This window comes from Kogia breviceps, chromosome 5 (genome assembly GCF_026419965.1).
Source record: "Kogia breviceps isolate mKogBre1 chromosome 5, mKogBre1 haplotype 1, whole genome shotgun sequence".
Classification (NCBI taxonomy): Eukaryota; Metazoa; Chordata; class Mammalia; order Artiodactyla; family Physeteridae; genus Kogia; species Kogia breviceps.
In genome coordinates, this window is record NC_081314.1 from 10898796 (window position 1) to 10918786 (window position 19991).

Consider the following 19991-nt stretch of genomic DNA (forward strand, 5'->3'; position numbering starts at 1 on the left):
ACATTCATCACCTCATGTAGTTACAAATTTTTTTGTGATGAGAACTTTTAAGTTCGTAACAACTTTCGAGTATACAATACAAAGTTAACTATAGTCACCATGCTGTACATTATATCCCCAGGATTTATTTATCTTATAACTGGAACTTTGTATCTTTGGACCACTTTCAACCATTTTTCACACTCCTCATCTCTCAGGTCTCGCAAAGACCAATCTGTTCTCTGTTTCCATGAGTTTGTGTTTTTTTTGTTTTTTTTTTTTAGATTCCAAGTTAGTGAGATCATACAGTAGTTGCCTTTCCCTATCTTACGTCACTTAACATAATGTTCTCAAGGTCCATCCATGTTGTTGCAAATGGCACGGTTTCCTGCTTTTGTACGGTCGAATAATTCAAGTACATATATCTATACATATACACCACATTTTCTTAATCCAATTCTCCATCAGTGGACACTTAGGTCATTTCCATGTCTTGGCTATTGTAAATAATGAGACAATGAACATGGGTGTGTGGCTATCTCTCCAAGATCCTAATTTCAATTCCTTTGGATATATTCTCAGAAGTGGGATTGCTGGATCATATGGTAGTTCTATTTTTTAATTTTTTGAGATACCTCCATATTGTTTTCCATGCTGGCTGCACCAATTTTCATTCCCACCAATAGTGCGAAAAGTGTTCCTTTTTCTCTACATCATGGTCAACGCTTGTTATCTTTTGTCTTTCTGATAATAGCCGTTCTAACAGGTGTGAGATGGTATCTCCTATGTCCTTGTTATTTTGATTTGCATTTCCCTGATGATTAGTTCCATTTGGTTTTAATTTAGTCATTGAACCACATCGATTTTCTTTATTCATTTAGTCATTCAACAAATATTTATTGATTGGGCACTAATCATATGCCAATTTGTTTTAGATGATGCAAATACAGTAGTGAACAAAACAAAGTCCTCAATCTCATGGAGCTTAGGTTGTAGGGGAGAGATAGATAAAGTACAGTTCAACATAAGCATTCATAATCTAATGCCAGGTGGAGACACGTGCTATAAAGAAAGGTTAACAAAATGCGGGGATGGTGAGAGAAGTGTATTTAGGTATGTCCTGCAGGGAAGGTCTCATTGAGGAGGTGAAGCTGGAGCCAAGATCTGAATGAAATTGGAGTGAGCCACGCAGAGATCTGTAAGCAGAGAATTTCAACACAGAGGGCAAAACTAAATAAGACTAGATGCCTTTGCTTTCCGGAGGTCATTTTTTTTCCTTGCCAGTTCTTTGCTATATTTTTCATCAACATCCAAGACCATTTTTGTCTATACAGAAAGTTCTGGAAAAATTCTATTTGTTGTGGTTGAGAAGGGTAGAGGAGAAGAAGAGAGGCGTCCACTTGGAATGGGCAGTGAAAATGCAGAAAATGTAGAAATAACAGAACATCGTGCCCCAAAGACGGGAAGGCTCTGCCTAGCATCCAGGCAACTTTTGCAGTCTGGCCTTCAGAATGCACAGTCCAGACACGAAGGAGTTGTTCTACTACAGTTCGATTGTAACTTGGTGCACCCCCAATGCAGGATTAAGAATAACCCTGGACAGATCTATGTGGCAGAGTTTGGATTAAGCCCTTGCCACCTGGAAGGCAGCTCGGCTTTCTGACACAGGGCTGTGGAGGCAGCACTCAAAAACTCTTATGACTTCCTTTCTTCTTCTTCCCAGATCATCACTCAGGACTCAAGTTCTAAGGAAACGCTGACCACTGGAACATTGATTTGTGGCAGGGATTGCATTCCAACCAGCTGTCTGATTTTATTTCTTAACAAAAAGCCTAGCTACTCAAAATAATGTAAAAACTGTTGGTGGCAGAGGTCTCCTGGAGTGTCATGTGATTAGAGCACACATTGTACTGATATCTCTCATACTCACTCTCCGCTGGGAAAGGAAAGAAGTCATGTGAAAGCGTATGAGCAGGTTGGACACTGGCGTGGTGCACTTTCTAGCATGACAAAAAGTGACAAGAGGAGAACAGCTATGGAGTAAAGGGGTAGCTTCTCAGATTCCTGGCTTCAAGCCCGAGAAAATATCCCAGACCACCGTGCGGAGAAACAACTGAGATGCCCACCCACCTCCCGATCACCTCTGCCTCCTCCTGACTATTGCCTGGCCTTGGACCATCTCAGCACATCCATTTGGTCATCCATTTGCCTCGTTCCAGAAGGGACTCAAAGTGGTAGCACAGACACATTTTTTAGGAACTATGGGAGCTAGCACGGCAGACCACACCATGGACTAGTATTTTGGGGTGCTGAGTAGCCATCCACTTAGCTATCAAAGGACAGGTTTTCAAAGCTATTTTGGGGAGAGGGGGCTGGCTGAGGGCTCTGAAGCTATTCTCTCCACTTCCCTATCCTTCTCAGTTCAAGATCATGGTGAAATATATTCCATGAGAGGCCAATCTTAAAAAAAATGACTTATACCTTGTTATTTGATACTATTTTCTATAATTATTAAGATCTTGTATTTATTATGTGTTAGCTCAGAACAAAATATTCCTCCTAGGTGATCTTTCCAAAAAAACACCAAAATATTATTCTTTTAAACATCAACACATACGTGCTGGGAACTGGGGTGTATGAGGCAGCACAATATGGTTAGAGCCCCACTCTGCAATCAGAATACCTGGGTTTAAATCCCTGGTCTACCTTTAACCTGATCTTTAGCATGTGACCTAACCCTTGGTGCCTTTGTTTCGTCAAATGAGGCACTACTAGTACCAACCTCAAAAGGTTATTATGAGGACTAAATTAAATAACTCATATAACCAGATAATACGTTATAGCATTAATAAGTCCTCAGTAAACATTAATTGTTATTATTAAGCACCAGCTAATTGCCAAGTACTTTAAAACACTGATTTCCATACTTTGATATGTGCACCGGTAAAACACTATTGTGTGTACCTAATATATGCCTATTTATTTACAAATGAGATGAAAGTACTATTGTACCAATGTACTGTGTATATTGTAAAGCAGTATCAAACTAGAATTTTTTAAAGGATGAGATAAAAATAAGCTTTAAAAAGTTTTTTGCACACTCAGGTGGATCATCTTGTTTACTTCCTAACATATGTACACCTCAACTTAAGGACCAATAGAATAGTTCATATTTTGTTAAAATTTTATTTTTATTTTAGCTATTTTTGATATGTTTCCTGAACAATTCTGCTCTTCTCTGAAATCTTAACTATATTCTGAGTCTCAGCAGCACCAGCACGTACATGGGCTCTTGGCCTGAGATAGGGATGCTCTTAGGGGCTGTTAGCTTTTTTTTTTTTTTTTTTTTTTTTTTGTGGTATGCGGGCCTCTCACTGCTGTGGCCTCTCCCGTTGCGGAGCACAGGCTCCGGACGCGCAGGCGCAGCGGCCATGGCTCACGGGCTTAGTTGCTCCGAGGCATGTGGGATCTTCCCGGACCGGGGCACGAACCCGCGTCCCCTGCATCGGCAGGCGGATTCTCAACCACCGCGCCACCAGGGAAGCCCAAGGGGCTGTTAGCTTTGAGAGAACATTCAATCTCACCCCAAGTGACCCCGCACTACCGTACTTCAGTACCTAGTTCTGTCGTCTCAGAGCTCCAGCTGGTGTTCTCCTACTGTATCTTAGCTGAGTTGTAAATTAAGGTTTATATCTATGATGTTGGATTTTAATGGCTGTCTCCTCACCAGACTATAGGCCCCAGGAGAGGAGGGACCAGGTCTGTCTGTGGTCACACTGTATAGCCAGCTGACAGCACATGCGTGCTGGTGCCTGGCACATGGCTGATACTCTGTGGACCCCGGCAAGTGAGTGGGTGATATAATGAAGTATTCTTCTCTGCCCTCAGTTGCAACTTCTCACTGCCACTGTGTCCTGTCTTCGTTGTCAGCCATTTTATACCCAAGTATCTATCACAGATTTCTCCTCAGAGTGAAGTACCAGGACTTTGGGATGGCTTTTTGCTACTCGGAGGGTTGCATTGCTGGCCGTCTCATCTCCAAATAGTTGAGTAAGGATAGAGGGAGAGGGAGAAAAGGAGGCTGGGTACAGGAGAGAAAAACAGAGGGAGAGAGAAGGAGGGAGGGAGAAAGAGAGATTTCTCATAAGGCTTACAGTCTGAGTAGATAAAACAGATCTCTCCATTTCCTTCCTCTTTGCTTTATTCCTTCGAGAACATTAAACTGTGGCTAGAGTGCACATCTATCATTGCCGGGCTCCAGTGAGTAGTTATATAAGGTTCCATCCACCTGCATTTCCTGGTTCTTCCCAGAGGTCTTTAAGAAGCTCCTCATTAGTAGCTTATAGAGCCTGAAGGTAGGATATGCATCAGTGGCACAGGAAGGGTGGGAACCATCAGGAGAGGTGAGAACCTTAAGGAAGCTGTGCATTTAACGGGCTTGTCTCCTGATGCCATGTAAGCCTGTCTTGTGTTAGGAGTCTCCCAGCTGCTCCTCTCAGATCCATTTTTAATTATAAGGCTAACTAGACATGGTCTGATTTACAGAGTTCTGCCTCAGGTGGAGGTGTGTGAATCAAGAGTGTCTACAAATTCAGGTTCTCTTCACTGTTCCTTCCTTGTTTTGTTTTGTTTTGTTTCGTTTCTTTGGCCATGCCGCACGGCATGCAGGATCTCAGTTCCCCAACCAGGGGTAGAACCCGTGCCCCCTGCATTGGAAGCACGGTGTCCTAACCACTGGACCACCAGGGAAGTCCCCTCTTCACCCTTCTTTCTGACTGTTGGGTTCCTAGAGGACTCAGAGGTGGAGTTTAGTGGGATGGTTTAGTGCCCTTGAGATCAACACCTTATGAACGGAAGAGGAAGAAAGCCTGAGGGCCAAGGGAGAAGTTAAGCTGTGATGCAGGCCCAACAATTTTGTCTAACTCCCTGGGAAGCTCTGGAGTTAGAATGGCTCCTCAGAGTCGTCCACAGTTGGACTGAGATGGCCTGGACTCTAAAATACCAAGTCATTTTGTCTTTGGACGTGGGCTGCTCTGGGAAGGGCGTGACTTTGCGTGAGCTGGCTCTTTTCAGCCTTGGCAATCTCTGAAGGGGCTGACAGCATTCTAAGCAGCAGAGGTGACAAAGCCTTCAATGAAGGAAAATTCCAGTGTCTAACACACATAGACCCTTGTAGGGGAGAAAAATCTTTCTTTCTGCCTGTCTAGGTTTTTGACTAGGGCCCTTGTAACAGAAGACAGATTAACAAGAGAAAGACAAACAGGAGTTTATTAACATATTTATTTCATGTATACCTGGGAGAAATCTAGGGAATGAGTAACCCAGAGAGATGGCTTAGAATTCAGGCTTCAGTACCATCGTTAGCTAAAATAACGAAACGTGTGTAGGGGAGGCAAGTTTTAGGAAGGTGACCAGGACACGTATGGTAAAGAGGGGAAGGTTATTATGCAGATTTAAGTCTGTGCCTTTTTTATTGATAAGTTTCATATGATTTAGAGTCCTCCTTCTCTTCCTAGAAGGAAACACCCTTACAAACGGAGGTTTCCTGAATGTAAGTTTCCCTTACACAAAAGGGCAACTTCTAGTCTGTTTTCATCGCTTCTCCTGTGTCTGCTGTTTCTCAAAATAATCAGGTCAAAATAAATTCTAAGGCCAAAAAGGCATATTTTGGGGGGATATAATATATTCTGGTCTCCTATACCTTCAATAGTCTGAGAAGCTTTATATACGTTATGTGTGCAAGAAGAGTACCCAAATGATGAGTTAAAACATAGTTGAAATAAAATAATGCAGTGGAGTGCTGAGAGTCTGTGCTCTGAGAGCTGATTATTTATTAAATATCCAGGAATCTTGCAAGCCAGTTGATCAAACATTGGCAACTTGAAATGGGCCGTGGTAGGAGTATTTAGACTACAGAAATTGTCAACTACTGCAAATCGGGGCTTGTAGGCTTTTTTTACTCCAGAGAGATGATTTACTAGCACACCACTGAATATATGCCTATATCATTGCATTTTTAGGAGAACTGAAAATATCCACAAACCACATGTTTCATCTCACAAAAAAAGTTCTTTCTCACATGATTGTCTTAAAATTTCACTATTAGAGCTTCATATCTTCAGCTTGAACTGACTACCTCTAAGGTGATATAGAGAAATGCGTAAGGTTTATGTCTTTGTCCTTTTGGGCAGCTATAACAAAAATAACCATAGCCTGGATGACTTAAACAACAAACATTTATTTCTCACAGTTTTAGAAGTTGGAAAGTCCAAGATCAGGTCACCAGCATATTTGGTATCTGGTGAGAGCTAGCCTTCTGATTCATAGATGGCTATCTTCCTGCTGTGTGTCCTTATGTGGTAGAAAGAATGAGAGAGCTCTCTCGGTTTTCTTTTATAAGGACATTAATCCCATGTATGAGGGCTCTACCCTCACTACCTAATCATCTCCCAAAGGCACCACCTCCTAATACCAACACCTTAGGGGTTGAATTTCAACATATGAATTCTGAAGAGATGCAAATATTCAGTCCATTGCAGTTTTGCAATTACACCTAGGGCTGAATCCTACCTGTGCTGCTTTCAGCATTGAGACTTGGAGAAGTTAACCTCTCATATTTTTCTTTATCTATAAAACAGGGATCAGTGATACTCACTTTAGCTTTACAAAATAAAGGAGGAAAAGTTCTTTAGTGTTAGGTGTGCTGTAAATATTACTCTGCTTCCTTAACATTGGCCCTTGGCAACCATGGATTTCCTCCTTGGGACAGAGTTTGAAGTGAGCATGTTGAAGGAAGTTTGGTGTTGTTTTTTAATGCATCATTTTTAAGGTGAATGCACTGTTTGAAAAATACATCATTTTAATTTTAAATCAAGATGTATGGTATCATTTTCTGCTGATTTCAGCACCACCACTCCCACCCCACTTCCCCCAAATCCCTTCAAGCATGCCTGCTGACTGTGGTCCTTGCTGACTCAACCCTTCCCTGTCCAACTTCCCCAGGCCATTTGCTCCCTGGTGAGGTCTTGTGATGGGGAAGCTGCAAGCACACTTCAGAACTAAGGACCAGGAGGCTTCCCTGGTGGCGCAGTGGTTGAGAGTCCGCCTGCCGATGCAGGGGACACGGGTTCGTGCCCCGGTCCGGGAAGATCCCACATGCCACGGAGCGGCTGGGCCCGTGAGCCGTGGCCGCTGAGGCTGCGCATCCGGAGCCTGTGCTCCGCAACGGGAGAGGCCACAGCAGTGAGAGGCCCGCGTACTGCAAAAAAAAACCCCACAAAAACTAAGGACCAAAAAGATAATGCAAACTCAGAATAATTGTAAGGCAAAAAAGAAACTCTGTGGGACTGTGATGCTCCTGTATATTCCGAGGGTTGGAAAGCACCGTTTCTTTGGCTTATAATGTAAAAATTGGCCAAGATTAAGATCAATTCCAGATTAGGGGGGAAATCATTCTTGAGGCACAGGTTTTCAGTTCTGTTGGATGTCTTTCCTTTTGCAACCCTCCCCTGGGTACTGAGGAATGAATACTCTTGTTGAGATGGGGGACCAGGCCCTTCTCACACACACCTATTATTTTCTCTTCCCCTGCTGATCTGTAGCCAGGGAGCCCCCCTGTCGTGTTAATACCACAGCTAGGGGAGGTAAGGGGGGGTAGGCAACCCACACAGCAAAGGGCACCAGCAGCCAATCCAAGCTATATGTAGGGAGTTAAAAGGTCAGGAGTCTGGGTGTCTAGGGTCAGGAGTAGGAAACCATATCATTTGATTTTCAAACTGGAACTCTTGAGAGCTAAGTGAGGCATGATAAATAATTAGGCCAGGACAACAGGTATTACCTGCGACTGTTCTGGTCAAACCAGAAGGTATGGTTACCTTAGTAAAGGGTCACAAAGGTAACAGAGGTAAGTTCATATGTCAAGAATCTTACGCAGAAACATAGGAGACTGTCTGCCCATCGGTGTCTAGGTGCTGTGGCAATGATCTGGAAAATGTAGGTGGTCTTTATGTATTTGAAGCTCATGAGGACACACCCAATAGTGGAGTGGATAACCTGAACCCATAGGTGGATGGCAGATTTTTAGTTAGGAAGGCGGTCCCTGGCGTCATATTACTTGGTTCAAATGCTACTTACCAGCTGTGTGATGCTGGATGAGATGATTAGTTTCCTTATGCTTCAATTTCCCCAGTTGTAAAATGGGATATTCCTAACTATCAATACTTTGTAGGGTCATTGTGAGTTGCAAATGAGAAAATACATGTAAAGTGCTTAGACTAGTGCCTGGTTCATAGTAAGTGTTCAAGGTATAGTAACTGTTTTGTTATCTTTATTGTTATCAACAAAGCAATGGACTCACAATTAGAAACTAAGGTTTGAGTCCAAGTCTTACTACTTACAAGGTGTGATTTTGTGAAAGCCACGTATCTCTCTGAGCCTTGGTTCCACCCCTGTAAACATGGGGTGTTCACAGTACTTACCTCAAAAGGTTGTTGTAAAGAAAAAATGAGAGTCTATGTATGAAGGCACTTTTAAAACTGTAACAGCCTTATGGAAATGTCAGGGTTTTTTAAAATTAGTACTTATTATTGTAATTAATTGACAAGTGGTGACTGTAGTAGTCTATAAGTGAGGAAGACAGACCCTGAGCTTCAGCCCTGCCTAAATTATAATCACTGTGCATTCCCTTTTCCATGGGAGTTGTTATTTCCATTTCAGTCTCACCTTTATTCCATGAGGTGATCAGATATCACCCCTATATTTCAGAAACTGAGACTCTGAAAGCTTATGTGACTTGGTCAAGATTGATCTGTGGCCCAAATGGTCTTAGGACCAAGTCTTCTGACTTTGAGTTCAGTGTTCTTTCCACACCTCCGTGTTGCCAAGCTAAGTATTTAGAATTATATGAATGTTTTGTTCTCAATTCTCCACTTACGTTTGCCTGGGTTTATAAACATTGCCTACCTCCAATGAAATACCAGTGCTTATATCTGTCATTTTTGCATGCATAATGTTCACAATAGTGTATTTCTAACTTCCTGAATTTTAATTACTTGAAAAGTCATCCTAGTTTTGTGAGAAATCTCACAATTTCTCGATGATAATTTATCATTATGATTACAAACAGAATATATTTACATATATTTTACATATTTTTCTATGTGATTTAAATCAGATGGTCTCTCAAACTTTGCAACTTGCTTTATTTATTTATTATTATACCCTTACCTATCCTCAGGCTTTTAAAAGTTTAGGGGAAACAGCCAATTATAAAACTTTAGGAGAAAATATATTTATGACATGAAGAAAAGAGAAGATTTTTTTAAGAAGTTACCAAAAGCTGAATCAAAGTAAAAATGGAATAAATTTTACTACATTAAAATGAAAAACTTTTGCATGAAAAGACACCACTGACAAAGTTAAAAAACAATGTTAAAAAGTTTAAGGATGTGAGAGAATAGAAGAATGTGTTTGAAGTGTAAATAACCAAAACAGAATAGTAATCAGGTTGTGTGAAGAACTAATAAATAAGAAAAAGTCATACTGGCTAAAAGGTATGATCCAAAAATTCACTAAAGAGATGTCACAAAAGACCAATAAACAAGGAAAATATGCTTATTTCATTAGTAATGGGAAATGCAAAGAAAACAGTAATGTGGTAGCAGCTCATATATATCTTACTGGTAAGAATTAGAAATTTGTCAATATTAAGTGTTGGCTACAAGGTGGAGAAATACTCCTATACTCTCCCATGGAGTGTAAATGGTGTCACCACTTTAAAGTTAATTCACCCTACTACGGTTGAAGATTCGTATACCTTATCATCCAGCAGTTCTACTGCTATGTATTTTCCTCTTTTAGAGAAATTTACACATGTATGCAAAGGCTTAAGTACAAGAATATCTCTTGCATTATTTTTAGTCTTAGTGAAAATAGGAAAATACCTAATTGCCCTAATTCTCTTATCAGAGAAGGGCAAAAACAATCGTGACATATTCATCCAACAGAAGGCTATACAGCAGTTTAAGCAAATAGACAAGATCCACATGTATTAACGTAGATAAATTGTAAGAACACTTCTGAATGTAAAAAGCAGGATACAAAAGACTAGTTATAGCTAAATTTCTGTAAAATTTAAAAACACACAAATAATACTAATTATTTCTATGGATACATGTATATGAAGTACAAGAATACAGTCATGGAAGGAAAACACTTTCTAACTTCAGGGTATTGGTCACTTCTGGGGAAGGGTCTTCAACTCTGGCACATCATTTAAAACTTGTTTGAAGCAAAATTAAGAATATGAATATAATAAAAAGAGAAACAGCTCTGGTTTAGGACTTCAAAGTTCATTGGTGCCTCTGAGTGATCCTATGATTTTCCACATGTCCCTTGAACTTTCTGGGGGACAACATTAGGTCAGGGTTTCAAACAGTTTTTAGCAGAGGAACACTTCACTCAAAGAAAATCTGAAAATCCTTCACAATGTGTGAAACAGGTGACATCAAAACTGCTCAGGCAGAACCTGGAGGGCAGAGCCAGGGTGGATGCAGCACAGTTGCCTCCACTTCCCGTCACCACCACTGCCTCCATGGAGCCCAGGGATTGGCAGAAATCAGTTTGCAGACCCCGAAGTTGGGTAACGTCTAAGGCAGCCTCTCCTTCTGACGGCCTGTGTGTCTGTAGCACTACGTATTTCTTAAACAACAGCCGAGGACTTCCCCGGTGGCGCAGTGGTTGAGAGCCCGCCTGCCGATGCAGGGGACGCGGGTTCGTGCCCCGGTCAGGGAGGATCCCACGTGCCGCGGAGCGGCTGGGCCCGTGAGCCGTGGCCGCTGCGCCTGCGCGTCCGGAGCCTGTGCTCCACAGCAAGAGAGGCCTTGATAGTGAGAGGCCCGCGTACTGCGAAAAACAAAAACAAAAAAACCCCCAGCCTACAGGAGGTAAAGGCTATTTCTCTGATGAGTCCCTGCCGCATATAAGAGCTCTGTAGGAAATCATCTGGAAAAATGGAAGAATGCTTTTCACTGTGAATAACTATCTCCTAACCCGGCCATTCCACAGATTTGAATGTCAAGAGCAGGATTTCTCCCCATTTTTAAAAAACAGTAATTCATTATCTTTTTGCTGCTTGTATGGCTTCCTTACCTCCCTAAACTTATATCCTTACCATTCTTTGTCCTGATCTTACTTATTCTAAGTAAATATCGTGGAATGAATGGATGTCTCCTGGGTTTGGTCCTTTCTTTTCATTCTGTCACAGTCACCTTCATTCAAATTGTCCTTACCTTGTGCTCATTTTGGTTCTGTGACCTGACAATGGTTTTCCTTCATCCAGGCTCAACTTGAGGCCCCTTCCAACTAATCTACCTGAGACACCTTTTTTTTTTTTTTTTTAATAGCTTTTATTTATTTTTTGAGTAAGTAATACATTCATGTGGCTCAATGTTCAAAAGGTACAAAAAAGGTAGGTTGGAATCTTGAAGACATTATTCAATATCATTTCTTTTGCCCATCTGATTTTTAGCTTGATAGTATTTATTAAAAAAGACTTTTTGTTGTTGCAGTATAGTTGCCCATCTGATTTTATAGCTAGTTGAGACATAGTTACAGGAACGAGAAAGACAGAGAGCGAAAGCTAGGTAAAATAATGAGCCTCAGTCTGTCAGCTGGCTTGCTCATCTTTCACCCCAGAATTAGAAAGACTGACCCACCCGGCCACGGAGCCAGCTGGACAGCATGAGCCTTCCCTCGGTCTGGGAGGAGCCAGGGGCATCCACTCTGAGCAAGCAGGCCGGTTCCCACACGGAGAGAGAGGGAGCTGAGACGCACACGCTCAGTTCCTTTACTCCAGCTGACCAATTAGACTGGTCACTCTCTGTTTCCTAGGGAGAGTGAGTGAAAGGTGGGACCAGGACCAGGAGTGTTCAATCCTGTGCAGCGCTCCCCAGCTGGGGTGCTGATGGGTTACAGGTGTGCCATGAGACAGCAATCCTTTCATCCTTAGGCTGAGGATGGTCAGAGTCCTAGCCTCATCTTTTCACCCCTGAGTAGTCTCACCAGGACCCTAATTTCCCCACAGTTTACCCCATTGACCCAATATACTCATTTTCTGTGTGTGTGTCACGATGGCAAAAATGCCCGGATGCCCTGCTCTAAGCAGCAGTCGTCTCTGTATCCATAGATATGAAGCCAGGGCAAAGAAAGTCATCTCTCAGTAAGTACATACAGAAAATCCTTCTCCCAATCCCTGTACTTCCTGCCACCAAGTTCTCCTCCCTGGCCTCCCCAGAAGCAACTGATTGTGTGTGTGTATATATATATATATATATATATATATATATATATATATATATATATATAACATATATATAATATGCAATAGACAATAGTATATATATGCATATAACACACACATATTTATAATATGCAGGTAAATATTCTACACGTCCTCCTTTTCCACACAAATCATGGAATAGGCCAAATGCTTTAACAAACTACCCCCAAATCTCTATGACATAACACAATAAAGGTTTATTTCTTGCTTGTGTTCCAATCCAGTGTGGCCTGTGGGCCATGAGGGGACCACTGTCGCCTTCTCCAGGGGCCATTAATCATTCCCAACTTCCTTTAATCTAGTGGTTCTCCCAGTCCCTAGTATTCGGGACCTCTGCCAGGTGTTCTACAGGAGCTAACAAAGGCAGAAAGACAGAGAACATGGAAGATTTAGGGGATTTTTAGAGACCAGGGTTGGAAATTATTTATATTACTTCTATCCATATTCAATTGGCCAGACCTTTGTCATATGGCCCCATGTGACTACAAGGAAATGTGGTCTAAGTGTCTGGCCAGGACAAAAGGAAAATGGGGTGTGGTGAGGCCACAGCAGTGTTTGTTACACATGCCAGACAGAGTGTTCTACACCTTGCTTTTTTAGCTTGACAGCAAATTTTAGAAAGCAACCATATCAGTTCATAGAGTTTCCTCAGCCTTTCTAACAGTTGCATAGTATTCAATTTTACAGATTATAGTTGACCCTTGAGCAACACAAGTTTGAACTGTGTGGGTCCACTTATATGCAGATTTTTTTCAATAACAAGTACTGCAGTACTAGATGATCCATAGTTGGTTGAACCCATGGATGCAGAACCGTGGATAAGCAGGAACTGCAGGAAGGGAAGAACCTCATATACAGAGGGCCAGCTGTGAGTTATACCCAGTTTTCGACTGCATGGAGGGTCAGCACGGTTAACCCCTACCTTGGTCGAGGGTCAGCTGGATATTGTGATTTATTTAACCAGTCCATTGTTCAATCATCCTCAACGCCTTCTTTTTTCCCATTTATTCATCTGCAATGAATACTCTTGCCCTTATGTCATTCTACACATGTGCAAGCATATCTGCAGGATAAATTCTCAGATGAGGTATTGCTGAGTCAAATGGTAGGGATATCTGGGCTTCCCTGGTGGCGCAGTGGTTAAGAATCCACCTGCCGATGCAGGGGACACGGGTTCGAGCCCTGGTCCGGGAAGATCCCACATGCCACGGAGCAACTAAGCCCGTGCGCCACAACTACAGAGCCTGCTCTCTAAAGCCTGCAAGCCACAGCTATTGAAGCCCGCGAGCCTAGAGCCTGTGCTCCACAACAAGAGAAGACACTGCAATGAGAAGCCCGCGGCACCGCAATAAAGAGTATCCCCCGCTCCCTGCAACGAGAGAAAAGCCCGCGTGCAGCAACAAAGACCCAGTGCAGCCAAAAATAAATTTCAAAAACGAAACTAAACAAATGATATGGATATTTGACATTTTGATAACTTTTGCTAAATTACTCTACTAAAAGGTTATACAAATTTATACTCCCAATGGCCATTTTATTGTTTAATCCTGCTGTGTAAAATATCTCTACTTTCTTCCGTATTTGAATGAATATAGTTTCAGTTCATTTCCGCTGGGTTAGAGAGGTTAATAATCTGGGCAGTATGCATAGCCAGGCCTTAACCTCCTCCCACATCACTCAGGAGGTCTACATTTTCTATTTCTGTTCCCCAAGTGCACCTTGTACCTCCAATCCTTAACCCATTGCTTCAACACTTTCTTCCATTTCAATTCAGGTATAGTGAGCATTTCCTGAGAAACAATCAGTGTCAGGTACCAAGTAGAACACTTTACATCTCTTATTACATCTAATCCTCAAAAGCAAGTCTAGGAAGTAGGCATTTGCATGCCCGTATTACAAATGGTGAAACTGAGCCTCAGAGAGATTAAGTGGACTAAGCTCATCTAATTAGTAGGTGGTATATTTTCATCAGAGATTCTGAATGTGTTCTCCATTCTCTGCCTCTGGTGCTTTCATACCAAAACTTAGGGCAGAGGAAAGGAAACACACACCCTTGAGTTGTCTCTATGTATATCCCAAAGCTGTCTCCCCCGAGCAAGCCAAGTTTTCTTTGAATTCTCATATTTATATTAAAAATGCATGTGGGTTTTGATTTTCACTTTTAAGTATATCTGCATTTTTAAAATATTTCAAACTGTTGGCTGTCAAGTATAACTGAAACTCCAGGAAGCTGCCAGTTTCCCTTGTGGCATGGTTCTGTATGTTGGTGCCCCATGGAGAGGCTCCTACCCATCCTTCAAAACCCAGCTCGTACTCTGCTTCAGTATCAAGCCTCCCTGCAGGGTTAGCAAGCCCAGAGTTTGTGTCTCTGTCCTAGAGAACCATGAACTACAATGTAACCCTGTGCCTTGTACTGAAACTACACAGCGTCTTTCTTTTGACTATAACCTTCATGGATTCAGTCCATCTATCATATATCTTCAAGAACTTTGCAACAAAGAAGAGGCTTGTTAGATTTCTAATGAACAAAGCATTGAAGATAAGTGAACGCATTATTGTGTTAACCACTTTTACTTTTCCAAAGGAATTGGGAATTGCCAAAATAATGAAAGCCTTCTTCTGAGTCCCAACTTCTCTTAAACACTCCTAAGTCTTGCTTTAAGTAGTTATGTTAGCCTGGTTCTCCCTTGGAAAGCGCACATTTAAGCTTGCCCATGCAGATACACCCAATTCCCAGCAATATCCCTGACACATTCATTGACACCGGGCATGCCATTCATTTCTTCTCCTGTCTCTGGAAAAAGGGGATAATTGCATTTGCCAGTTACCACTCAGGAATGCTGTCAGAGTTAATGAAACTGTGTTTTTAAAAGGCCTCTTTGGGAGTAATATGCCACATAAATCACAGTCCCCTATTAAAGTGGTTCTTTTAGTGCTTATTTATTTAGTAGTTGCCTAGAACACTGATATTTCTTCCTAGACAGTTCATATTGAGTTGCTGGATGCCTTACTACTCAGGACCAAACAGATTTTTAAATTTTTTTAATTTTTGCCTGTGTTGGGTCTTCGTTTCTGTGCGAGGGCTTTTCTCTAGTTGCGGCGAGCGGGGGCCATTCTTCGTCGCGGTGCCCGGGCCTCTCACTGTCACGGCCTCTCTTGTTGAGGAGCACAGGCTCCAGACGCGCAGGCTCAGTAGTTGTGGCTCACGGGCCCAGTTGCTCTGTAGCATGTGGGACCCTGCCAGACCAGGGCCCAAACCTGTGTCCCCTGCATTGGCAGGCAGATTCTCAACCACTGCGCCACCAGGGAAGCCCCAAACAGAATTTTTGTATCTATAACCTTCTGATGAGCATTAAACTTGATACCTTTGCTTTCTGCTTTTGGAAGTTTTCAAGTTGATTATCTCCATCAACATGTCCAGGCTGTTCCTAGCCAAATACCAGTGCGTATTTAAGTTAATAGGTAAAACTACTGCATCCTTGTAGTAGTTGAACATATTGGTATTTTTCTGTCTCATATTATCTGGTATTTTAAGAATTGAATCTCAGCATTTAAAAATCTCACAGTTTTCATGAAGCATCCATAATTCTACCACCTGAGTCTCAGGTCGGTTGCTCCAAATTAGCCATTCCTTATATGGGATGATAAACCGTCTAATAATTGAATGGTCTGAATTTTTAAATGCTAGTAACTGTCTATAAATGTACTGTGCAATAGTTACTAGCCACAGAAAATAAAAATTTCAGTCTCTCAGTTCCAGTAGCTTGCAACTCAATTGCTCAATAGATCATGTGTCCCATGGCTACTGTATTGGGCAGGACAGTAATAGAACATTTTCACATCACAGAAAGTCCTACTGGACAGTGCTGGTCTATAAAATTTGTATCTTAAGACTAATGTAGGGCTTCCCTGGTGGCGCAGTGGTTGAGAGTCCGCCTGCCGATGCAGGGGACGCGGGTTCGTGCCCCGGTCTGGGAGGATCCCACATGCCGCGGAGCGGCTGGGCCCGTGAGCCATGGCCGCTGAGCCTGCGCATCTGGAGCCTGTGCTCCGCAACGGGAGAGGCCACAACAGTGAGAGGCCCGCGTACAGCAAAAAAAAAAAAAAAAAAAAGACTAATGTATTTAGCTGGAAGATTTTTAACTTTCTGCTATTCCCTTTCACACCTGCCTTAGGTTTCCCCCCCCCCATACTATAATGAAAAATTTTAATTGTTTGGGCCTTAAAAACAGTCTCACTTCCAAGGCCACGATTTGAACACAAAGTCTGAGGAAAATGACATGTGGAATCGCCATCTGGAGGTTGGTGCAGCGGCAGATCTAGCCATTTCTGAGAAATTGTCTGGGTTTGGAGTTACTCCCAGAACTCTGATTTAGCAGTTCCTAAGCTTATAGCAAGCCTGAAAGGAACACAAATCTGTTTTGTATATACAAATAAATCCTCATACGCTGCATGCCATTCTCAGCCTGCCAGTTTCATCTGGCTGCTCCAGAAAATATAATTCAATAACACATTAGTTAACCTGCATGCAGGGAATGAGGCATTCTGATTATTGAAATGTTCTGGTTGAGTGATTAAACTGATTTTTGCAGAAAAACTGCCGAGGCGAGGGATTTTCTGTCCAAGATGTTGTGCCACTGTAATTCTCTCTTCCAGATGATCACGGCTGCATTGCTTCTCTCCTCCAGAACTCAGAAATACATCTCTTTGCTAAAAACTTTCAAATATGCAATTGCTACACTCTCAAAGAGGCCTCAAAAATAGATCAATAATGGTGTTCCAGATAATCTTAGAAAAAAGAGTAAACTTAGAAGGAAAAGTAATATCTTTGCCCAAATGTTACACAGTTGTAACACTCAAGAGTTCCTAACAACAGGGCAACTTCTTCAAATAGTATAACTTCAAAATATTAATTCAGATATTTTATTTTCTTTAGTAATAAATACTTAAAGGTGCTTGCTAGATGTTAGGCAATGCTGAAAGGGCTTTGTAAGTATTAATTCATTTAATTTTTATAACCACCTTAAAATTAGGTACCAGATTATTGTCTTCATTTTCAAGATGAAGAAACTGGCACAGAGAGTTAGGGATGGGCCAAGCTGATCGATCTGAATGGTCACTGGTACAAGAAGTTGTAGCGTCAATGAGGGAATAACTAGGTTTATGAGAGGGTGCCCAGCTGAGTTAGGTGGCTCCTACTTTCCCCCCTTCCCCGTCCCAAATATTAGAAGAGTAGAGTTGAGGGGCCAGTATGCAGACGAGTGAAGAGGGACTCTGGCAATGTTCAATTAGGCCCAAAGTAAAAAATGGGAGTTAAGAAAGGCTTTTCTTAATTTTTACTTAAGTAATTCTTACCTGTAATGTGTAAGGTTGTTAGGGATATATATAATTCATTCTATTTTAATAGATTTGTCTCTCAAAGGCAATTAATTTTTTTTTCCAATTTAGCAAATATATATTGAGCAATGGGCTAGCACTGGAAGGGATGAAAGCAACACAGAATTGACTAAGACATCATTGTGATCCTTGATGGCTTCCCAATTTCACTGGGAAAACAGCCAAATGGAAACCAATAATCGTGTAAAGTATGTTATGAAACACATATGCTGCAAGGGAGGGTACAAAGTGCTGAAAGAGCATAGAAGAAAGAATGGTCAGTTTTGACTTGGGAAATCAAAGCATGTTTCAGAGAGGAGTAGCTTTTGAGATCCAGCTTCAGAGATGAGTAAGAATTCAGGCAAAAAGGGGGAGGAAATTAGAAAGCATAGTTGTGAAACCCATACGTCTCAAAGATTTTGACGAGTACTGTAATGGTAAGAAGCCCTTAGTGGTGAAATAATGAATGGCAGTGTGTGTGTGTGTGTGTGTGTGTGTGAGAGAGAGAGAGACAGAGAGAGAGAGACAGAGAGAGAGAGGGAGAGTGAGAGAGAGAAGGGGGTGACGGAGGGAAAGTGTGGAAGAAGAGAATGAGCCTAAGGAAGGTTTTAAAGATTAAATGAGTTAACATTTTCAGACTACCCAGCAAATAACAGATATTGGATTCAAGAATTTCTACATCTCATTTCATTGTATTTCACACCAAGGGATTTTTTGCCAAGTTTATTTTAACATTTAAGTAAAAGCCAATAAGCAAATACTAGAAAAATCCAGTTTCACTTTCAAATGTGTTTTTCCAGAGTCCAGAAAATATTTTGAACTTCAGAGTGGGATAAAGTGCAAAAAGTAAGACTAGATTTCTAAAAATGTTTTATTTGGGAAAACCTTAGATAAATCCTTGTCAGAGCTAAAATGTTGGAACACTACCAATCCCCTCAACCAGAAAAAAATAAAATAGAATAAAAACATTGAAAATATGAGGAGTGAATAACTAATCAAAGAAAAAGGAAAAGGCTTTTTTGCCTAGAGAGGTTTCATTGAGGTTTTTTGATATTCTTATTAGCTACAGAATAGAGTATAAGTTTTACATTTAAAATATTACTTTATAGTTGTATTCAATTATGAATTTCTAAGTTTGCATTTTCTCTTATTTTCATCTTTGCTAATTTAATATCATGTTAATATGCCTCAGACAACCTTAGCAAGGGTGACTATAACAATTTTTTTAAACTTATTTTTAGTAGCCCAAAGGAGCATCTTCTTAACTATACTTTTGTCTTTTCTGGCAGATGACATTTGATCCAGAAATCTTCTTCAATGTTTTACTACCACCAATTATATTTCATGCCGGATATAGCCTAAAGAAGGTAAATATACAGTGATTGTTTTCTTCTTTTATCATTAAGTAGAGAATTTTGCCAGCACTAATGAAAAAAAATTATTTTATTTTATGCGTTTATCTATTTGGTAAGAATATAATTATCTTAGATCATATGTGATACAGATTCAAATCTGACATGCTTAGAATTCTTCTAAATCCTGCTATGTCCAATATACTGACCAATAGCCACGTGCCATTGAAATGTGACTGGTCCGAGTGGTGTGCTTTTTCTTTTTTGTTTGTTTTTTAAAATTTTATTTATTTATTTATTTATTAATATTTGGGGCTTTTTCATCAGTCATTTTTCTACAGTTATCATAGTTTATTTTATTTTATTTATTATTGGCTGCGTTGGGTCTTCATTGCTGTGTGCAGGCTTTCTCTAGTTGTGCCAAGCAGGGGCTACTCTTCATTGAAGTGTGCGGGCTTCTCATTGCGGTGGCCTCTCTTGTTGTGGAGCACAGGCTCTAGGCACGCGGACTTCAGTAGCTGTGGCGCTTGGACTCAGTAGTTGTGGCGCCCAGGCTTAGTTGCTCCGTGGCATGTGGAATCTTCCCAGACCAGGGCTCGAACCCATGTCCCCTGAATTGACAAGCTGATTCCTAGCCACTGCACCACCAGGGAAGCCCCTGAAGACGTGCTTTAAGTGTACAATATGCACTGGATTTTACAGACTCAGTAGCAAAAAATAATGTAAATTATTTCAATAATGTTTTATATTGATTTCATATAGAAATGATAATGTTTGAATATATTGGGTTAAATAAAACATTTTATTATCAACTTCATTTTACTTTTTAAAAACTTATTTTAATGTGGCTACTAGAAAAATTTTAAATGACGTATATGGTTTACATTGTATTTCTACTGGGCAATATTATTCTAGATGATTATAACCAGAGTTTGCTGTTAATTACA

General features: G+C 41.1%; 1 protein-coding gene across 2 annotated transcripts in view; it reads left to right on the forward strand.

The window, feature by feature from the left end:
• Positions 1–19991, forward strand: part of SLC9A9 (solute carrier family 9 member A9) — a 719922-nt gene that overhangs the window by 165230 nt on the left and 534701 nt on the right. For both annotated transcript variants that reach the window (XM_067033615.1, XM_067033614.1), the window contains one exon: positions 18982–19059. In XM_067033615.1, the coding sequence (XP_066889716.1) occupies positions 18982–19059 (78 nt within the window). The remainder of the gene's footprint in view (positions 1–18981; positions 19060–19991) is intronic.